Source organism: Peromyscus californicus, unplaced genomic scaffold (genome assembly GCF_007827085.1).
Source record: "Peromyscus californicus insignis strain IS unplaced genomic scaffold, ASM782708v3 Scaffold_11__1_contigs__length_118956290, whole genome shotgun sequence".
Lineage (NCBI taxonomy): Eukaryota > Metazoa > Chordata > Mammalia > Rodentia > Cricetidae > Peromyscus > Peromyscus californicus.
Genome location: NW_026294402.1, coordinates 5460211 through 5482633, shown reverse-complemented (window position 1 = coordinate 5482633; position 22423 = coordinate 5460211). Strand labels below are relative to the sequence as shown.

The 22423-nt window shown below is 40.2% G+C and overlaps 1 protein-coding gene across 5 annotated transcripts in view; it reads right to left on the bottom strand.

Annotated features, from left to right (window-relative positions):
• Nucleotides 1–223: 223 nt before the first annotated feature.
• Nucleotides 224–22423, bottom strand: part of Trpc6 (transient receptor potential cation channel subfamily C member 6) — a 116376-nt gene continuing 94176 nt past the window's right edge. For 4 of the 5 annotated variants that reach the window (XM_052751899.1, XM_052751892.1, XM_052751882.1 and 1 more), the window contains 8 exons: nucleotides 19050–19283; nucleotides 15942–16206; nucleotides 14528–14723; nucleotides 13324–13527; nucleotides 11684–11758; nucleotides 2975–3055; nucleotides 1380–1455; nucleotides 224–549 (listed from right to left, as the gene is read on the bottom strand). In XM_052751899.1, the coding sequence (XP_052607859.1) occupies nucleotides 398–549; nucleotides 1380–1455; nucleotides 2975–3055; nucleotides 11684–11758; nucleotides 13324–13527; nucleotides 14528–14723; nucleotides 15942–16206; nucleotides 19050–19283 (1283 nt within the window). In that variant the 3' untranslated portion in view covers nucleotides 224–397. The remainder of the gene's footprint in view (nucleotides 550–1379; nucleotides 1456–2974; nucleotides 3056–11683; nucleotides 11759–13323; nucleotides 13528–14527; nucleotides 14724–15941; nucleotides 16207–19049; nucleotides 19284–22423) is intronic. The other variant, XM_052751908.1, reaches the window with a different exon arrangement.

The window sequence follows — 22423 nt, the reverse complement described above, 5'->3', positions numbered from 1 at the left end:
TTGGAAGTCCCCAACAGGGAAAGAAGATGCCTGAACTCACTTTGTCAGAGGAGTCACCCAGGGAGCAACCTAAGCCTGCCCCCTGCCATCTAAGACCCATTCCCAAGACATTCACAGGAGCACAAGTTACTCTCCCTCCCTCAGCTCACCCATCCCCACCCTACAAGAAAGCTATCCAGAAAGCAAGCTCCAAGGAACCAAGCAGACTTCTCAACACAGTCTGTAATCTTTAGCCTCAACAGTGCAATTTAATCACAAAAAAATGTTGACATTAGGACTCTAGATGATCCAAGTTATCATTCAACATACTGTTTATCATTGGCACTTAAAAAAATAAATCAGAAAATAATATGGCTTCGAGTGGAGAAATAAATATGCATTTCTTAGGAGCTTCACATTATCTGTGACTTTCCTCCTGTTTGACCTCTAAGGACAATCTCTCCCCCAGTTTTCGAATAAGTTCTGCTAGGTCTTCTGTGTTCTGAGATTTTTCTTCCAGGAGTTCATAACGGAGACTTGAGATGTCCTGCTTGATCTCCTTCAGTTCCCCTGGGAAGAGGGAGAGAAAAAAGACATCAACCATGACTGTGAAAGCAAACCAGTGATTCCAGGGTAGTATAAAGACAGTCTTGACTGTATTCTGAATCTTTTCAATGGAACTAACTTCCCAATCAGAGTAGGTTTCTATTTCCTCAGATAGGAAAAGTAATTACAGCAGAATTTTAGTGATTTGGAGAATATTGCACTTGGGTTAGCAGCCTCTCACCTTTCCCAGGCACCTTCACCAAGGACCCCATAAAATAAGGATGTTTTATCTAAGTCTGTACCATCTGCAGACAAAGGACTTGTTCCCTGGTATTTTGTGGCCTTGATGGCTGCGGAGAGGACTAACACCAACTGTCAACTTGACAAGCTCTAGAATCACCTTGGAGACTGACTGGCATCTGGACTAGTACAGGAGTAACCTGTGGGTTGGGGTAACTGTCGTGGGAAGATGCATCAAAACTGTGGGCAGCACCATTCCCTGGGCAAGAGTACCAGCAGCATGAAAGGGAGAACATGAGCTGAGTGCAGACGGTCACCTCTGTCTGCTTCCTGACAGCAGACACACAGTAGAACGGCCGTTCCTGCCACAGCACTCCTTCACAGGCATGGTGGACCGACCCCTCAAACTGCCCCCGCAAGGTGGGTGATCCCCCAAACAGTGACCAGAATAAAGGGACCTAAAGTGTTCTGTCAGGTGTGCTGTCACAGCGATGGGAAGAGCAAACACAGGTGGAGAGAGCCTATTCCATATGGCTGCCTGAGGCTCTCTCACCTCTACATCAGGACACAGCCCCAGCTCACACAGGAAAGCTTTGTCCTTATGTTCAACTCACCTTCATTCACTTCATCACTCTCCTTATCAATTTGAGCCTGCAATACATATCTTTTAATGAGTCTTTTCATGATTTTCTAGACAGGAAAAGAAGAAATCCATTTCAGCAGCATGTTCGTGCAAACATCTCATTTGGAATAGGCTTCTGGTCTACCTGTCTCTAGAAGTGATGGCTATCAAAATCGGGTAAGATTTAGCCCACGAGGAGTATGTATCTCCATATTTTATTTTTCTTATGAAAGCAATTGTCTTATTTGGGCTAATGACTCAAACGTTAATTCTCAAAAAGAGGAATAGCAGAGAGCAAACACCAAATACTTTGTGCCTCTCTTGTATGATTTAAAGGCAGAGCACAGACTTCCTGTCAGATAGGTCCAAGATGGTGCAGAGTTCTTTGAGGAAGTAAGGAATTAAACAGTGCCCAGTTGTTTATTTCCCCTACCCTGCCAAGAATTGTAGCCACTTTTGATTGTACAGTTGCTTTAAGAATAAGGTTTCTCTAGTTCTTTGGTTTATGTATAACTATAAATATATATTAAATGCAATTTAAGAAACATAACAATGGTGCAGGAAGTTCTTACATTATGAAACCAAGTCTTACCACAAATTAAAAGGTGACGAATACAGTTCTGTTGGAGAAATTCACATAAGGACAGAGTTTGGTGTGTAAAAGGTGACGAATACAATTCGGTTAAAGAAATTCACAGAAGGACAGTTTGTTGTGTAAAAGGTGACGAATACAATTCGGTTAAAGAAATTCACAGAAGGACAGTTTGTTGTGGAGATGTGTGTGTTTTCAGTAGTGTTACTTACAAAAGCAGTAAAGGAAAACTTACATGTCCATCAATGGTGAATTGTTTCAGTAAATTGTCATTTATTTCTATAAATGAATACATCGTAGGTATATATGTTGTAGAGTGAAAGCACACACTATAGAACTATATATAGAACACCTTACTATTAATTCATGTGTATGATATGCCACAAATATTACAGAATATTAGCATGTATAAAACTGTACACATGCATACACATATACAATCAGTAGATAGAACATTCACAAGTAAGCCATCTTTATTTTACAGTAGGAGACTGTGAAGTAAATTGTGCTCTTTAGTTTTATTTTTAAAGATTTATTTTTACTTTTAATCATGTATATGTATGTGTAAATGTGTGCAGGTATATGCACAAGAGTGTAGGTACCCTTTGAGGTCAAAAGAGGGGTCAGATGCCGTGGAGCCGGAGTTTGAGGCAGTTGTGAGCTGCTGTGGGGATGCTGGGAACCAAAATTTGGGTCCTCTGTAAGAGCAGTGCATACTCCTAAGTTGAGATATTCTTGTAGCCCCTCATTATTGTTTTGAAAGGTTAGCCTTTTAAAAAGAACCTGGTCTCTAAGCTGTATGATTATCTACTTACATATTCCTCACTTAGAAAGTACCAGGCACATGATAGTTACACCATAAGCCGTTGTTAAGTGGATGCATCCTTCTGATGTTTAGAACATGTCCTGACATTTTATTTTAATTTAACAAAGTGCAGAGCTTGAGAACCCAAGCCGAGCAAAGAGATAGCCTCATGTCTTGAGTTTGTGCTTACCTGGTATTGCCTTGGCGGACTACTGAAGCTGTTTAAACGGAAGTCCTCCGAGCTCCTGATGCTTGACTGTTTGTGTGCCAGCTACAGAAGGAATCAGAAACCCTCATTAACTCTCATTGTAAGCAATGTGTAGGAGACTATTAGTCATATGGGTGCACCAACAGTCTGGTGTGTTCAAACGAGCATATCTGTATGGATAGGGCCATTTGTTTTAAATTCTATGTTCTGCTTATAAGATACAAGAAGTGGTCTTGCAAGGGTGTTGAACCCCTCTGTTGCTGCTGGAGACTGTGTGGAGCCTCTCAGACGTGGTGGCCCTCAGGACAGTGTTCTATGAGTCCTGTTGCGGCCTTGCAACAGGGAGATGTGTGGTGAACGGAGAAGTAAATGTGCGGGGACTTCCTGGTGCTGGTACCCGAGTCACCGGTGAGAAGACAGACACTGTCTGATTGCCACACTCACACCTGCCCTCAAGGCTCACCAGGTCACCAGGGCACCTGACCAGACCGAAGTCAGGTGCCATGGCAGCTCTTACAAACCATCTCAATATGGACATCTGGACAGTGTCCCCTTCCAACTGTACTCTTCGCTAAAGTTTCATTGCGGCAGCACGTTTTAAGAAAGACAATGAATTTGGGTAATATGCAGTAAATGTGGTGCCCAACCACATCAGCACACTAAGAGGCTGACTGAAAACTCTTTAATGCATTGCTTCTAGAAGAAAAAGTGATTTTTTACAAATAAACATGAGGACTTGAGCACAACAGAATACTTCTAAATCTGTACATCGCAGGGATAAAGTGTCTTCCAAGGGAATGAAACCCCTCCAACTGCCCGGGAAGTCATTCACGTTACACGCCCTTGTGACATTCTGTGCCCATCAGGAGAGTCCCTTGCTTTGACTTCCATGTAATGATTCTCTCATACCAACATGCTCTGTTAGAACAGCAGAGATTTGTGCTGTAAATAATGTGCAAGCTTATTAGTTACATATGTGACCTAAGAGTCTGCTGAATGTGAGTGTATCTGTGCATATGGAGCCATTTTGACTCTCGTGCCCCATTAAGTAGCGTGCCCACACACGTATCCCTGGAGCAAACATGCGCCCAGGGTTTTCCGCCCAGAGGGAACTGTGTCAGACTCCAGATATTGAAAGAGGAGCATAAATCATGCTGGCCCAGCAAAATGCCACCAGCAAGCAGATGAGCACAGCACAGCGACGCTGGTGAGAATCACAGAGACGATGGATAATTGGAAAGCAGCACTTCCTCTTTTCTCATCTCCTTTGAAAATTTCAGCAAAATATCCATGTATTAATTCGTGTTGACTTTTAAAATCATTGGGATACTGTGCTACAATTTTCCAAATTAAGTAAGAATATGCGGTAAGGGTAATTGAAAAGAAGACCTGGTGGGAACTTGGAGACAGGTTCTAACGTGGCTTCTTCCTCCCTCCCCTATTTGCTACAGAACCCTAGGCAGGACACTTAGCCTTGCCAGCATCCCTTGATAATGAAGGGTGTGGTCTCCTTGATGTCTACTGTCCCTCCCTAACTTAGGAAGTCATGAAATGACAGGAAGCTTCAACCCAGCATCTCTGGCATTTTAGGACACAATGGCTTTTAAAGTACAGTTTGTTTCTGAAAGCAGCGTTACATTGGGAGCTTGGGTTCAAGCTAGCATCCACCTCTCTACCACCAAGTTACTAGACAGCATGGAGGGAGAGGGCAGACTCATAATCCACGGGAAGAACCTAGATAAAAGGAATCCTTATGATTCATGCTTTTGGTTTATTTACTGCTTAGCGAATTCAGGGTCATGATCTTTCTTATCTTAAACCCCCAGTACAGCAAGCAGTAGGTGGAAATGAGACAGCAAAGTGGAACTTCTGCATATTGGAACCTTTGAGAACGAGGATCTCTGGTTATGCATACTCTGACATATCAATCCTCTGTGAAGATGGACCTGAAAAGATAATCTTTTCTTTTAACCTAATAGTTTGTGAATGTCACATGGGTCATCTTCCATTTGCTCTCCAAATTAAGGGCCATTGTGCTTGCCATCCCTCAAACCTTCCCTTCCTTTTGCTAGCAAAATTGCTCAGTCAGATCATTGAGATTTTAGCTTAAGGCATAAGCTCTTTAGAAAAGCTTTCTTGCCCACCTCATGATAACAATGATCCTGAACTGGCCAGGCCTTTTGTTTTCTTCACAGCACCTGTCAGAACTGCTCATGATTCTTACACTGGCTTGCTTGCATGGTTGGTTTTTTATGTTTTTGGTCTTGGCAGAAGTTTATTTCAGGGCCCTGTGGCAGCACTGACATACAGCAGGTGCTCAAACATTCCTGTCTTGTGTAAAGAATGAAATGATGGGTGTTTTTCATCACCAGTGGGATGTACTGGGGTTGTGAAGTTTTTGTTGAGTTGGACATGTCCAATATGAGATCTTAGCCAGGTAGTGGTAGCTTTGCTTCATGGTAAACATGTATTGGAAACACAAGGAATAGTTTCAGGGCATAAGCAGATGTCTTACAGGCTGTCATAGACAGGTTACACAGAGATGGTAATAGTAGCATGCATGTTAAAGAGTCTTATTAATATAACATTCATGCTACTTGGTAATAGTGCAAGGAAGGTTTGTGTATGGACGAGCACAGATGTGGCTTTCTAAGGTGCTGATCTTAAGGCCTGGGGGACCAAAACTATGGTATATTCCCACATTTCCTCTCAAACGCATGCCAGGTGGACAAAACCTTGCTTTTTCGATCACAGCAATATCAAGATCAATATCATGCTCTGGAAAAGTCTTCACTGTGGGCAGTGTCCTATGTGTTGTATAGTGTTTAGCAGCATGCCTAGTTCCTAAGTCATAGATGCAGATAGCAGCTCCTACCCCTGTGTAACAAGCCCAAATATCTCCAAATCAAATGTATCCTTGTGAGGGCATCAATGGCAAAATCATTCCTGACTAGGAACCAACTAACAGACTGATAGTTCACAAGCAGGCATATATTAATTCATACCAATTGTTTTGTGGCTAGTTCTGTTTTGAAATATCAGGTTTAGGATGAAATGTAATTTCAGAAAAATGATATTGTTATTTTTCCAATATAACAACTCAACACATCAGTTTTTTAATTGAATAAGGCAACAAAATAATGTGTAAGAGGAAATGCACCCAACGTGCAAAGAAGCATTGTTACCACTTGGTGGCACAAAATCCTCATTTATCATCTGGCTCCATGGCCAGCTACCCAGCCAGCTGAGAGTCCAGAGAAATGGTACTGCAGCTTGTTTGCCCTTCAGCTCACACCAGGGAATTCAATGGGCAATCTGAAGAATGTTTAAAATTTAGAGACGCAGCTACAGTAAAGGTGCAAAGGACCGAGTGCGAGCTTTGTTCTTACTGTTTGTAAATATTCACTCTCTAGTTCAGAATGAAGCATGGACTACTCTTTAAAAAAAACTAACCAATTATTATATTTTATGCATTTTTGGAAGAGATGGAGCTCAAATTCATGGGTCTGTGCATGCTAGGTAGGTGCTGTGTCATGAGCTACGCTGCCCCAAGTCTGTCTCTGCATTCTTTATACCTTTCCTTTCTCATTTCATGTTTTATATTAGCATTTTTAATCCTACAGACCATGAGTATGCATGAGTAACATTAAATAGAATGTTTATTATTAATGTGGAGAAAAAAGTGAGTTCCTGCCTTCCTGAACTTACAGATAATTCTGGAAGTCTGTCTTATTTTTGTAAGGACTAAATTGCAGGACCCTGGGAAAACACAAGGAAATAAGACAGTGGAGGTGATGTACTCGGGCCTCTCAAAATGCAAATGTGAGGTGGACCATAGTGTGCACTGTTAGGAAGCCCCCTGCTTTAGAACTAAGTGGGTGTGGACTTGGATTTTAACTGTCACTTGTCTAAGGCTGAAATTTAGGCAAAGTACTTCACCTCTCGGAGCTCAGCAACCTCAGGTGCAGAATAGAGAAAATAATATTGCATAAGAAAAGCAGTATGGATTTTCCAGCTTGGAATGATAGGTATTGCCAATATCTGTTATTATTGTAGAGAGGCATGCGTATCTACTATATGGTTTGAAGTCTGTTCATAGATGGTCCTGATCTAGTTCATATACACTGGGGATACTCTGCCAAACGTTGCTTTTGATTGATGCATCCAAGCCTATGACTAAGTCATTTAGAAAATTATATAATGTGGCTCCCCCACAATGATGTCTTAAAGTCTTTTCTTTTAGACATGTTCTTACTACATAGCCCTGGGTGGCCTAGGACTCACTATGTAGACCAGGTGGGCCTTGAGCAGCAATCCTTCTATCTCTGCTACCTGAGCACTGGGATTAGAGACATGAGCCACCACACTCAGCTTCCCCAGAACTTAGTGAGTACACACATTTCCAGGACCCTCTGTCATGTTTTAAAGTATAAAGGAAATCACATGAGAATTCTCACAAGATCATGTAGAAAGATGGGTCAGCATTTTACATGCTTGCTTCTTTGGATGATTTCATTTTAAGTAGTTCCTACCCTAAGTAGTGGCTAAAACCATAATTCCTGGATGTATAACCAATGTATATCAAATATATATATATATATATATATATATATATATATATATATATATTCTCACTGAACCCAGGGCAGAGCAAACTACCCAAAGGCATAAAATCCACTGTGATATAAACAACCTGGTAGTGACCTGTGCTGGAACAGGAGCAGAGCAGGAATTCAAGACATCACTCTGCATTAGCAGGTTTACATGTGTAATGGTGAATGGCAGAGACTGGATTTCAATTACACGCTTCTTTTGCACTGTATGTCTGAAAAGGTAACACTAGCCTCCATCGAAGCCAGGAAACATTTGAAATAAAGGATGTGACAGAAGATGAGAAGGCCTGCTCAGTGAGTACTGAGAAGAAATTTTACTTGGCTCATCCTGTGGATTGTATGGTATGCCTGCAACAAACGAGAAGACAGCATTTCCAAAGCTAATTAAACACTGCCATCTTCAAGCAGTCAGAGAGGCCTTGGATAAAACACAAACTGCCATCCTAGAGGCCAACTTTATGAAAACATCTGAGCCAAGCTATGGGGTAATGAAGCCTGAACCATGGGTTTGAGTACCTACAGAACGGCATGTTCCCAGAGGAGCCTCCTTCAGCAACACTGGGAAACTGTTTTTTTTTCAAGATAAATGGACTAATTTAAAACTATTTTTTTCAAACAAAATCATTTGAAACCAGATGCTCACATGGTAGGAAAATGGACATTTGTGTTGATTTGAGCATCCAGGATGCAAGTGTCAAAGCCAGCATTAGAAGTTTGAGATATATCCAGAGTTGCATTTATGAACCTGTCACATACAAATAATGGGTTCTGTCTATGACCCTTACATGTGTGTATCATGTGCTCTGCTCATTCTATCCCTCATTACCCTCGCTCACTTTCCCTCCATACACTGCTCCCCTGACACTGAGGGTTGGCTGGCCTGTGAAAGCAGGAAAGGCACGAAGATTGTCTAGAAGAGCAGCCAGCCCATGGAGTCCAGCCCAATTCCAGTGTCTTGACTTCATGGGGTGGGGGTCACTGTGGGCAGAAGTACTTAGGACCCAAAGGGCACAGTCACAGCAAGGGGAGTGACAAGATCTCAAAGATTCTACAGCTAGAAGCTGCCAGATGACCCCAAGATGACCAGACTCTGTCTTGAAGAAAGATATGAACGCCACATCTCTGTGGCTGCCATAGTATATGACCTCATGAAAAGGTTTTCCACCTGTTAAACTGACATCAGAATCAACATCTCACCCCATACTCCACAACTTGATCAACTAAGAAACAGCCTGTGCTGCCTAGACATTCACACCCTCTTTTTGACCCTGGGATTGGTTACAATGCCATGACCAGTACGATTTTACCAAGGAAAATGAGAGGCAGGTACTAACATAGAAGTAACAAAACAACTTCCATCACATGTCTTACTGCATATTTTATTCCTTTAGTCATCCTTTGAGACTGTAGTAGCTCATGCAATTTGTGCAAATTCTTAGCTGGAATGTAATGGGAAAATCAATATAATGGTGATGAATGTGTATGTGTCTGTGTGTGTGTGTGTGTGTGTGTGTGTGTGTGTGTGTGTGTGTGTGTGTGCGCGCGCACTGTCAAGCATACCCAACATATGCTAATGCTGGTGTCATTTCTCAATTAATGTATGCTGGATTCCAAATGGCATGATAATTTTCCATTATCATTACTGTTTTTCCACTTGCTAATTCACTTATTTCCAATTATTTTTTCCAGATACAACCATTTACATTACTCAGCTGGACTCCCTTCATTTTCTGTTTGTACCCTTTCTCTAGGACTTTTAGGCCGAATCCCATTTTCATTTCCCCATGTGACTGTAACTGTGTGCCTGTGGTTGTTCTTCCCACTCTTGTGTTGATAATTAAGTAGCTCTGTATTCTACTCTGTCTCAGATATTGTCGTAAGCACTTTATCTGCACGGACTGATTTTATGTTGTGAACACTCTGGGATGGCAGCGTGTTTGATGTCTACATTCTAAAAACAAGGAAGGCACTGTCAAGGTAGTGTTTGTAAGCATCCCTCCTACGGTTATTCATTATCATGAGGAATCCCTTACAAAATATTCAATATGCTCTGTGTCTTCAAAGTGTTCTTGTCATAACGTCCCCACAAGCCAAGGAGCAGGAAGCTTCTGCTGTGAACAGATACTAAATACTTTGGAGTTGTGAACCACATACTGTCTGTGCCACATTCTTCCCTTGTTTTCCTGCAATTCCTTAAAATGTAAACAACACACACACACACACACACACACACACACACACACACACACACACACGCACACACACTGAACTACATCAGTCTGAGCAAAAACAAGTTGGAGAGCAAGCATAGCTGAAGGAAGTGATAGATTTCCTCCACTTCCTCCCAGCCAACACACCAGCTTCTCCACAGGGAAAATGGACCTTATAGATCTCTTATTATTTATTTCACTCCATGACTCCCCTGTCTATACCATTTTAAAATGCCTGGTGTCTCAGTGGCAACAGAAACAACAACTTGAATAGGAAAACTGCCAATTCCCCACACTCCTTAAGGGTGACTGCCTTGGGGACTACAGGTGATTTCTCTGCACCTGCTGCTATTTCACTCCCAGCCCCCACTGCTGCAACTAAAGCCCCAAGTTGCAGCAGGATTTATGGGTTCCTGGGTGTGTCACACACACACACACACACACACACACACACACACACACACACACACACACACACACACACACATCTCCTTCCACTACCATCCTTCCTGCTTGGGATCCTGGTCCATGAAAATTCTTCCCAGTGAAATTACTAATGAGAGTAGGGCTTCTGGCCTATGTCCTCTTATTCTAGATTTGTCCTTTAGGTTCTGGTTAAAGTGGGAATGGTTGACAGACTTGTGGCTGAGATGGTAGCAAAGAAAGCTGGGAGGCTGGGAATCATGGTCACACAGACCTTAAGCATATATGTGTTCTGCTATGGGACATAAAATATTCAGTTAAAAACAGAGCGCAGTGGCCTCCTCTGGGTCTTTGCTTGCCTTGGGGTAGCAGCACAACTCAGTTCTGGCCAATCAGAATAACAAAGTTACGAGGTACTTCTGGAATTCAGCTAGCCAGCCATTCTTCTTTGTACATATTCCTCTTTCATACCTCAACAGGGAGTGTAATGACAGGAGGTAAAGCTGTCATCTTGTGTCCATGACAAGAAAACTCCAGAAGGGCCCCAGCCACTCACCCTTAACAAGCACCGCACACTGTCTCACAGGGCAGGTTAAATGAGAGCAGAAACAGGAAGGCAGCTGCCTTGCTTTGCCCACCATGATTTGGGCTTTTTATTATGTGCAACTGAACTCGGTTCCTTCCTGACAAACTGCTCTTCTCATTTCTTTTGTCGAGTTTCTTGAGTTTCTCTTTGGTGTCTTTTAAAACCCTGTGACTTATAACTGACAGGGAAGGGAGTAAATATCTTATCACTGAGGATTTGGTGACTCCAAATTAGGAGGCTGGTGTATCTCGAGATACCTATCTCATTACGAACTGTACTGGCCACATCTGTTGAATCCTCACAGTACCTCTGCAAACAGCCTCTTGATGCCTGACAGACATCGCTGGCTGTGTGCTCTGCACGGTTAACAAACCCTCCGGCCCAGTGCCTTGTATCTCACTACCCGTTAGGACCCACAAATTTGTGGTTAGCACACTGCTTACGTGTACACTAATATCCTTTTGCAAACAGACATAGGTACATTCTCAATTACAATCTTTGATATAATAGTTGTTAATAGCATAACTGTATCTGCTACCTATTTCTTTTTTACTTTTTAAAATGTGCATTAGTGTTTTGCCTGCATCCATGTCTGTGCATACCCAGTGTCTGTGGAGGCTAGAAGAGGACATCAGATTCCCTGGGAGTTACAGAAGGCTGTGAGCCATCATGTGGATGCTAGGAATTGAACTCAGGTCCTCTGGAAGAGCAGCCTGTGCTCTTAACCACTGAGCCATCTCTCCAGCGCCTGCTACCCATTCCTTAATGTTGCTTCTAAACACTGGTCTTTTTCTGTGAGAAGACAACTGTGATCATAGGCAACCTAAGTGTGGCTTTCTATTTTCAAGTGTTATCTTACCTGATTTTTGTCAAGTGAAAATTTTGAAAGGTCTTCATGACTTCCCAAAATTCCAAATTTCTTTTCTTCATTTCTCTTTTAAAGATAGATATTAAAATGAGTCCAGTTGCATGGCTTTTTTTTACTCTTCATTTCATATTCCAAAAGCTACCTGCTCTAATTCCCCAGCAAGTTTTAATGAGAGAAACATATTCTTTTTGAGTCTTCCTTTTGGCAAGTTCTTGGACATTTATTCAAACACTAAATTTTCTCAGGTTACAATTCTAATCAAAGCTGACAACTGTACATTTAATTACACTGGGTTAAGAAAAATGTCTTCCACTTAACCCACTGACTCCTGTAAATCAGCCATCTGGAGGAAGGCCATCAAGGCTGCTTCCTCCAAATTTCTATGCACAAGCATTTAGAAGTTTCAAAGCACTTTTAATATTTATTTTACTTAATCTCTGCAACACAGATAGAATTTTGATTCCTATTGCTGGAGAGGAAACTAGAACCCATGAAGCTTGCCCCTGACTTAGAGTCCTACACAATTGGTGCAAAGGGAGGACACATTTTCCTTCCGTTCAAAGACAGAATCTTAACATTTCAAGAAACCTCAAACCATTCTGTCCAATGGCCCACCCAGTCCAGGGAGAAACAGCTTTGGGTTTCTAATGTCAGACATTTGTAGTTTACTGGTTAACTACAATTCCAGGGGCACCCTGCTTCCTAAGATTATCCACTGCTCTGCTGGGTAGATCTTATCAATATGAATTTGTTCTTTCATAAAACTGAGATTGAACTATTTTATAACTTTTGCTCATTGCCTTTCTTCTCATTTTTGAAGAGACAAAAAAAGCCTGTAATCTCTAACCAAAAAGTGAATGCTCTAAAAAGATTCTTGTTCCTTTCAAAATCCCTTTTCAGAAGAAACTGACAGCTCTATTAATTATTTGAATATATTCCATTCTGTCATACATGTCCCCATCCTGATCCACCTCCACTGGAAGCAGCTAGTGTAACTCCCCTCCTTGGTTTATACTCAGCCCATGTCTCCAATCCTATGTATACACAGCACTGTATATGTGTTTGAAATATATCTGAACATACTGAAAGCCTCCTACCCCACCATCTGAGCACTACTCCTCATCTGTGCTTTCTTGAGATCACCTTGCCTACTGAGATTATTATTTCCAATCAGTAATCTTAGACCTTGTTTCTTCAAGCACCTTGCTGCAGACACAGACCTCCCACGTTGAGTGTGAGCAGTCATTCCTGAACTTTGCAATGCAGATGTTGTTAGATGGCCAAATTCCTATCAGCTATTGCTAACAGCTGGCACATCACTAACAGCAAAGTGAGAAACTTGGGGTGCCAGCAGCACAATAAAGCCCCAAATGCTCTCAATTTCAGTGTCTACACCAGACAATCCATTAATTTAGTTACACTTCATTTCTCTTGCATGTTTTTACATAGGAAATGTCCAGTGTGTCCTTTATAAACAGTCACCAGACCAAGGAGTACCATATATGTGGTTACTAGGGATGAGAATGGAGGGACATGGCTTATCCACGGAAAGCTTCTTCAAAGGCTATTGCTCAGTGGTTACCATGGTGGTAACAATTATGACTGTAGTGATAAATGATCAAGCTAATCACCTTGTTCATCTCTGCATCTTCTTGGAAGCCTTTCTTATGACCCTGGACCAGGTCAGACATCCATTTCTTAAATTTCAATAGGAGATAGAGCAGGGACTTTGGACTTGGCACAAGATTGAAGGGGACTGGAAGTGTTCTTCCCTCCTCAAAATAGGAAAACCATAATTTGGCCCTTGCAAACTTCCACTCCACGTCAGCATCATCCTGTACAAATAGACATGATTGTTTAGCACAGAAATATGGAATTATCAGGTTCTTCGAACACTGTGTGCATAGAAGAGGCAAGGGCTAGAGGTAGATAGCCTGATTCCTAAGGCTGAAGGCTCCACATGCTCATTCTGAAGTCTGCTTCAGATTTTACTAGGCTTCCTAGACTACTGACCTCAAAATTCACATGAGTTTATAAATACTATGCAAGGTATCAAGTGTGCTTTCTAAAACACTGTGAAATGTATCCCTCATTCAATCACTCATTCATTTAGGATATTTCTGGAATCAATATTTCTAGAATACAAACTTACACAGTCATCACCAATTTGAGAAATAATCAATTCTGAATGTAACTCAAAAAAAGATTTGGACAGTATATTATTTGTAAAAAATATTTTTTCCTTTGTTGCTGTTATTTTGAAATAGAGTCTTATTGTATAGTCCAAGCAAATCTGAAATTCATATCGCTCCGTCTGCCTCAGTCTCACAAATGTTGGGATTACAGGGTTAGGCCACCACAGCTGGCTGATAGCAATAATTGTTGACTAAAAAAATTAATTCATCACTAAGTACAGTAGCATATATACTTGGAAGGTAGAAGCTAGAGGATCAGGAGCACAAGGCCATCCTCTGCTATGTAGCAAGCTCCAGGCTAACCTGAACTACATGAGACAGTATCTAAAAAAAGTAGAACAACAAAACACCAAAAAAAAAATAAATAAAATTTCATCTTGATACAGTGTTTCAGGTTTTAAGAAGCAGTAATAAATTAGACAGTGCTATCCCTTATCTTCTGCTGACTCAGCATACTCTATCAATACTGTGTTTAAAAGAAAGTGAAGCTTGTCTGCATTCCTAGACCAACATCGATCAAGCAAGCATGGACAGTGGAGAAATAATGAATCATGGAGAGTACACTTCATTCCACTGATTAGGTGATCCTTATAATACTTGAAATATGAACATGGACTATAAGAACACATGGATTTCATACCTCAATTTCTTGGAATGAACTGTTGATCATCGCAATTAACATATTTAGCAAAACAATAACCATCGTGACATTATAGACACCATACAGAACATAGCCAATGTTTTCAATGAACTTGTGGTTGTAGTTGATGACCACTGACTTCACTTCTGAAAGCCCAAAGATAGCCCAGAACAGTGTCTTGAAACTTTCCTCAACTCTGGAAGAAAAATAACAGAAAAAGAAATATAAGAAAAGATGTTAATACATAATAATAACATCATCATAATTCTGAGTGGTTTCAATATTCTGATAAACTATTAGATATTCATGAGAAAATTATCTTCTTGTCTGAATTTTCAACTTCCTTTCTGTAAAATGGGCAAAATAGCAGTTTTAGGTTCATTGCAAAGATGTCATATTGTGCATATGAAGTGCGTAGCTTAAGATTTAGCATTGAACAGACACTCATTAAAGGCTATGGGATAAGTTCATGACTACAGACGTTGGTATTTAAATGATTGATGGATTTGGCAATGGAAAATTTAAATGAATTACTTAATAAAAACACAACTTGTTAGAGTCATTTTAGTTTCTTGTTCATCTGTACTTCCATTCACACAAAATAAATAGAAAATAATGATATATATATATATATATGGAAATATGACAATATAAATATAAACATGGCACCAAAATTCTTGGCATGTCCTAGGAAGACTTGTGATGCTTCAGGCATAATCATTTGTCTAGAGTTAAGCTCATAGGTTTAACACAGTTGGTTTAATTTTCTATTGAAAAAAATGCACTTTAGAAGAATATGAGAAACAGTAGGTTCCTCTTCAGATGCCACTTGTCATGTGCCATAGACACTGACATTTAAGACATCTATTCCAGCACAGTTTATTCAAACTGTGTGTGTGTGTGTGTGTGTGTGTGTGTGTGTGTGTGTGTGTGTGTGTGCTGAATGCAAGTCATAATCTTGTCACGTTGCTACTTATAATCTGTCCAGTGATAAGTTCTGGCTAATTGAACTAGGAGAAGAGCTGTCCTCACACCAGTGCCCCAGTAGTCCCCATGAAAGAGGAATGGGACAGTGGATGCTACTTAGTAAATAATGTCAGCATTTATGCAACATCTAGAACATTGCTAAGCTTTTGTGAGCTTTAGTTTCTTCTTTTTGTGCACTGTCGATAATAAAGGTACGTGTAGGAGGATTTACCATATGATACAGCTTTAAAAATGTTATCATTATTTTATATTAGGAAGGTTTCTGTATGTTGGTCTTCTTACAAGTCACTCTGAAAACATGTCTTGCTGAAACAGACTTAGAGAGGGTGTCTGCATCAAAGCATAGGCCTATGAACTGAGTGCTATTGAACAAATCTCCCTTTGAGCTATCATCAAATTCTGTCATCAAAATACCAGGACCACTTACGTTGTGAAGGCTTCGTTCTGTTTTGCACCGATGTAGTAGGAGTAGAGGTTGAACATTCCAATCATAAAGGCAACAAACACCATGATGAATATGACCATGAATTTGAAGATATCTTTTACTGTTCTTCCAAGTGAAATCTGCAGTGGTCCGAAGCTTTCATTTGCTGGTAAAATGTAAGCTATTCTCGAGAAACTTAAGACCACAGCAATTGCATAAAGACCTTCAGAGATGATTTGAGGATCAGAAGGGTCCCACTTTATCCTGGCTAGAAAAAAATCAGAGACAAGTAATTCCAATGGGTTGCTTATTCTTTGTAAATTCTTTTCTGATAATAATAAATGTATGCTCAAGTGAAAGCCTCCATTCTGAAGAACTTCTCAAGTGCCTGCCATATCTTCTAACCTGACTGAGATGGTTTGCTATGAATTCTCAACAGGGTATAATTCCTAATCTGGCAGATCCATGGTAGACGAGTTGAGCAATTGTCCCTATTGATAGCTATGTATCTCCAACTGAAAGAACTTATACAAACAATCCCTCTTAGGTTTACTCCTCTCTCCCTAACAGTGAGAAAGTACTACTCCCATGGCTCTCATCTGCCTTTGAAAATTCAGTAAGTTCACAGACAGTGCTTAGAAACATCTAGCACTTACTAAGTTATAGCATTTATTGTTCATTCTTGAACTATAACCACAAAATAATGTCATTTGATGCTTATATATATATAATATATATATATATATATATATATTTCTTATTATTTAAACCTACTAGAAATACATTTATTGGTCAGTAAAACAAGTCTATTTTTGCCACAAATTTTTCTACAATTCATTAATAAGTTCTTCTGGCATTATTACATTAAGCCATCAAAAACCACTTAAGAAACCATTATGAAGAAAAATGCAAAACAGTGTGTAAGAATGAAGAAAATATGATTACAAATTTGCATTTGGTTATTTTCAGAGAAGTGGAATTAGGAAAGGATAACACAAAACTTATGAATATGGTTTCTTTTTATAGTGTTTTGAGTATTACCTTTAAATAGATGTCTTTGAGTATATTTTGAAACTCCTTAAATAAAAACCTAGGATTGACATAAATACTAAAATCCATAATGAAAATGAGACTTTAGTGATATAGACATTAAGCCCACAAAGATGTCAGTTAAACATTAATAGATTTATTTTCCCCAAGCTGTTTCTATGGGAGAGATTATTTTACTTGGGTGAATATTGAAATTTATTTCCTTCCCTTAGTCAGTTTTCCCCTGGGGAAATAAATAGCTCACCATTTGTTAACCTGGGATAGTAACCATGGTGACTTTGATCATGGGGTTGGCACTGCCCTCTTTCTTGTGAAACTTCTCTGGTCCCCACAGAAGCATCCCTCAAGAGCAACCATTTACAGTCATCACCATTCTACCCCTCATTGAGAACGCTGCCCTGGTCCACTGCTACCTGAAAACTGGATGATAATTCTTACAAGTCTGGAGACTCCAGTTCAGGGATCCACCTAGCTCTGATGTGTGACATCTGCCCTTTTATCGGTTTTAGAGTTGATGACTGAGACTCTACTTCATATTCATTTGCTTGTTTTATCTCTCAATTCTTTCAGTGCCTGAGACCCCTCCTAGAGACTTCAAAAATTATTTTGCTTTGACACAGTTTATATGTCTTAAAAGAAAAAAAATCATTCAAAAATAAACTTTTAAAACTCATGTGTATGTGGGTTCAATGTCACATATGTTGACATGTCATGCTTATTAAATTAATATAGTTAATATATCAATCACCTCATCACATACTTTTTCTGTGTGGTAAGAACATATAAAATGTACTGTCTCAGCAATTTTCCCATGTGTGGTACACTGGTTAACTTACAGCCACCATGCTGCATGGCAGAATATCAGCATTTGTGGCTTGTGTCTGAGTACAGCATGTTCTTCTCTCCAGCCCACACGTCTCCATTCCCACTTACCACCATTATGCTTTGCTTAAGTGAGACACATGTAAGTGAGATCATGAGATTTTTCCATGCCAGTTTTATTTCATGTAGCATGAAGTTCATCATGCTTTTGCAATAATCATCTCCTTTCTTATTTAAAGCCAAGTATCATTTCATCATGTACGCATAGTTCACATGTGAATTTTTCTCTTTCTACTTTAACATTTCACAGCTGTTGAATATGTTCAATTAAAGAAATGTCCGATGAACTTCTGCCATCAACATGTGATCCTGTCAAATGCTCAGACAAAGCCTGCCATAAGAGGCCATATTTAACCCATAGTCACTACTCAGAGCTGCTCTTACAGAAGCCCAAATGGAGCTTGTTCAGCTCTGTGCACTAGGCAAACACACAGTGAGTTTTAAAAGCAAAAGAACTAACTTTACTGAAGTAGATAGGGGACGCACAATATGATCTCTGCTTTCTTTACATCGTTACAGACAGAAGTGCAGCCAAAATAAGAGCTTTTATTGGAGGCTTTAGAAGGAAGGGAATTCTTTCATGATATGGAAGACATGATGGCTAGAATACAGGTATCCTATACTGGCATTTTTTTGGATCACTGTCTCATGTGAACTCTCTTAATAGACAAGGAAAAATAAGAGACTGTAGAGAGGGCTCAGTAGTTAGTAGTGCTTGATGCTCCTGTAAAGGACACAAGTTCAGTTTCCAGCTCCCATGTTGAAAAGCTCACAATCACCTGTAACTCCACCTTCAGTGGATCTAACAACTTCTTCTGGACTCTTTGGGCACTCAGTCTTATATGGGAAACACACACAAAGACTCAATAAAAAGAAAAAGACAACAGAAAAATACATAATTATAAGATATGGTACAGGGATTCTCAATGGATTTGGTAGCTATCCAGTTGATTTAAGAAGGAATAGGAGATGAATCCCATGGTTAATAAAGGTTTCCATGCAGAAGATAAACCAAATGTAGAGGCAGAAACCACGAATCTTCAGGTGATGTTATTCTTCAAATACAGATGCCATCAACAAACGATTTTATGTGAACTGGGGAAAAAGCTACTACTATTTACTTCTCCTTTACAAGAAAATATTGTATCTTCAGTAGTTTACACAGTAACATAAACTCACCCAGATTGTAGTACTTGACGTTGTCTCCCAGTGTGACTTTTGTCAAGTCCTTCAAAGTGTCATTTGCATCAATGATGCTCTGAGCTTTGGATGCATGCCAGAACGCCATGAATCTCGCAATGAATGATGCTGCAAAGATTGCCAGCATCCCAAAATCAAGCATATTCCATAACTCAAATAAGTACTCTTTGGGGCCTTGAGTCCAAATTTCTTTACATTCAGCCCATATCATGCCTGCATCAGTAAAGGATTAATATATCAGCTCAATTTCATTCTAACTTAGCTCTTCCATGAAGACAAAACAATTGGAAAGGTCTCACCTGATACTCACAGCTCTGTCAATTTTCCCTACCTTCCTCTCCAGTCACAATTTCCCCACCCCCAGAAACCCAGTCCAACAATATCACCATGTTACCTGAAAACAATCAAGTGAAATTAATCAAGAATCTCAAGTGAAAAAACACCACATTTAACTTTTATTTCTAATCATGGAAAAATACTTAAGTTGTTCTTTTTAATATCCTAAGCACAACATACCTACATACTCAAAATGGAAGTGCTCACATTTTCACAATGAAATTATACAGATATTTGATATAATATCTTATGAATTATTGTGGGTTACAGATCATGGGAACTACCTGCCGGCATCCAACCACTGAACCTTCCTTGACCATGAGCCTCGTCTACTGTCTACTGTCTTCTGAAAACCACCTCCACTTTTCCCACTGTGTGCCCCTGGAGACAAAGACTGAGGAACACATAGGACTTCTCTGATGGGGACTTTGACTCAAATATTAATGGTCTTGCCATACTTCTCTTAGTCTGAATGAAAGTTTGGACACATCTAACCAAAGATGGTTCCCTTCCATTTCCAACCCTCAGGGCTTAGTACGCACCAGGTTTGAGAGCCCTTCCCCTCCCTCCCCTATCTCCACATTTTTTTCTCACAAGAAAATTCTCCTTAATAAAATTACAGTTCTTTCAATGTCAATATTGTTTGTTTGTTTAGTTTTTCTATGTGTGTCTTGAAGAACCAGAACACACATCATCAAGTAAAATTCAAAAGTTTAAATGGCATGCAATCTGTGAACAAATTTAAAACAAGCATCTTGAAAGACTAGAGGAAATTACAGTAGCTGATTGCATCACTGCACTAACAGTGATTGACTTTTTGATAAATTATTAACAATATTTCACGGTTTTCCAAAACCTTAGTGCAGCACTTACAAGCATTGGTTGTGAGATTTTGCTTCTGCAATAATCAGCTGCGGACTCAGCAAAGTGTTTAGACTTTCTAGAATGTAGATTGCAAAATGAGAATGAAACATATACCTACTTCACAAGACCACAATGTACAAATGAAATGATATGTGTAAAACATAGAGCATGGTGCTGGCATTTGTGACAAACACTTTGAGCACTTGCTTCTTTGATTTACTTGTAACTTTCATGTACCCTCTTTCTTAACTTGAAGGGTATTACTGGATTAAAAAGAAGTTAAAAATGCTGTCCTGTCTGACACCCCATGCCCTGCTAGAGCCCTGTGCAGAAACACAATCCACCTGCTCATTCAAGTCTTTTCTCACAAAGAACTTCTTACACAGATTTAGAAGCAGGCCTCTCCCCTAACCTTCAGCATCTCTTGCCCCAGTTCCCACATCCATCTCATGTCTATCACAAAGCATGCTAGTCCAGTGGCTGAGCAGCCCTGCCAAATGAAGAAAATGCCATGGTCATTACTCTTGTTAGGTAATTTCAGGTTAAGGGGACATTAGCATTGACTTATAAGTTTATAACAGGAAATAGTGCAAGATTCACATTCATACCAAAACATTGAACAGGATGGGAAAATCTGAAGACATCTATGTTCTTGGTGTGATCTCCAAGTTTTCCCAACTTTAACAAAGATTACAATGATTCAGAGTAATGTATAGGAACCAAGGGGACACTGGAACTCACACAGTCCAGTCATTTTGAAACTGTCTCTTTCTCCTCATACCTTTGCTCCACCTTTTTTTCTGGTACAAATGGTATTGTGCTGCATCTGACAAGCTACAGCTAACACTCAGAGCTGTTCAGGAAGTGTGCCTGTCCAATTCCCTCTATGCTGATCCCACCCTCTGGGTTGCTGCTTAAGGACCTTTGAAATTGTTCACATCTAGTCTGGCTTCTCCCCCATGCAGGAGAGTTCTCCATAGGGACCACACTGCTTAAACAGTGCTGGGTTGAGTGACTTCCTACTTCTAAGGGAGGCTTGCTCTGTTGCCAGCTTGTGAGGACCATTTCTTCAAAGAGAGTGTGCTGGTTCTATGTCTGTTCTCTAGAGCAGTGGAGAGTGTGCCAGCTCCCTCTGCATTGAACTTCTCTAACGAGCAACCCACTTGTGTGCTCATTGTGTTTGCTCTCCTCCAGCAGAGCCATGCTTACCTGTGAAACCAAGGCGGCTTCAGCTTCAACGCCCTGCTTGCCCCTACTTCCAGGTACATTTCACCTTCTTCTCTAAGTGACCCCCCCCACCAATGGAATAAGCCTCAAATTATAATATTGAACCCCTCCTTTCCATCTCCTTCAGTGATGAAAAGTAAACTCCCCCAAGTCCTCTGAGGACCACTGTGTGGGGTCACTCACACTCGTTTGTCATTCTCGAAGCCATGATCTCCACAGCAGAGCAATGACAACCCCGACCCTGCTCTTACCCTGTTTGAGTCAACCCAGGACTGCTTGTGCTTTCTCAGCAGCTCACTGTGGGTGACAAATGACAAATGATCCTCGGACTTCTGAACACGAAGGCCCTCACACACAACCCCTGCCCTGAGTTCCTGGCAGACCCCGCACCAACATCGGTTCGCAGTTACTCTGCCTGGCCACAATCTCTTGGAATATCAGTTCTACTCTGGCTTTTCAAATTTTCATCAAATGAAAATCACATAGATTTGCTTGCTGTTAAAAACAACAAACAAAAAACATGTCTTTTCCACCAACACTATAAAACAACTGGCCTGTGACCTACATAGCCAATTTCTCGTTAATATTTCTAGAAGCTTCTGTGAGTTTCTTGCAAGAACAAAAATACAAGAAAATAGATCGTAGTGTCAGAGGCTGAGCCAGGAACCCATATAGTCTACATGGACACAGCTGTCTCTTTGATTTATTTTTGTTTTTCTCTTCAAATAAACATTGTAAGATAATTTCTAAAGTAAAACACAAAAGTTATCAGAGCAGTTCTTCCATGGAAAATGTTTTTGTTCATAACATTAAAGATATTTAATATTCTCAGTTTTGGTTTCTCATTGAAAAAGTATCTAAGTCTATACTAAAACTTATATATTACAGGAAGAATAATTTTTGATAAAGAATGAAATGAGCATTCA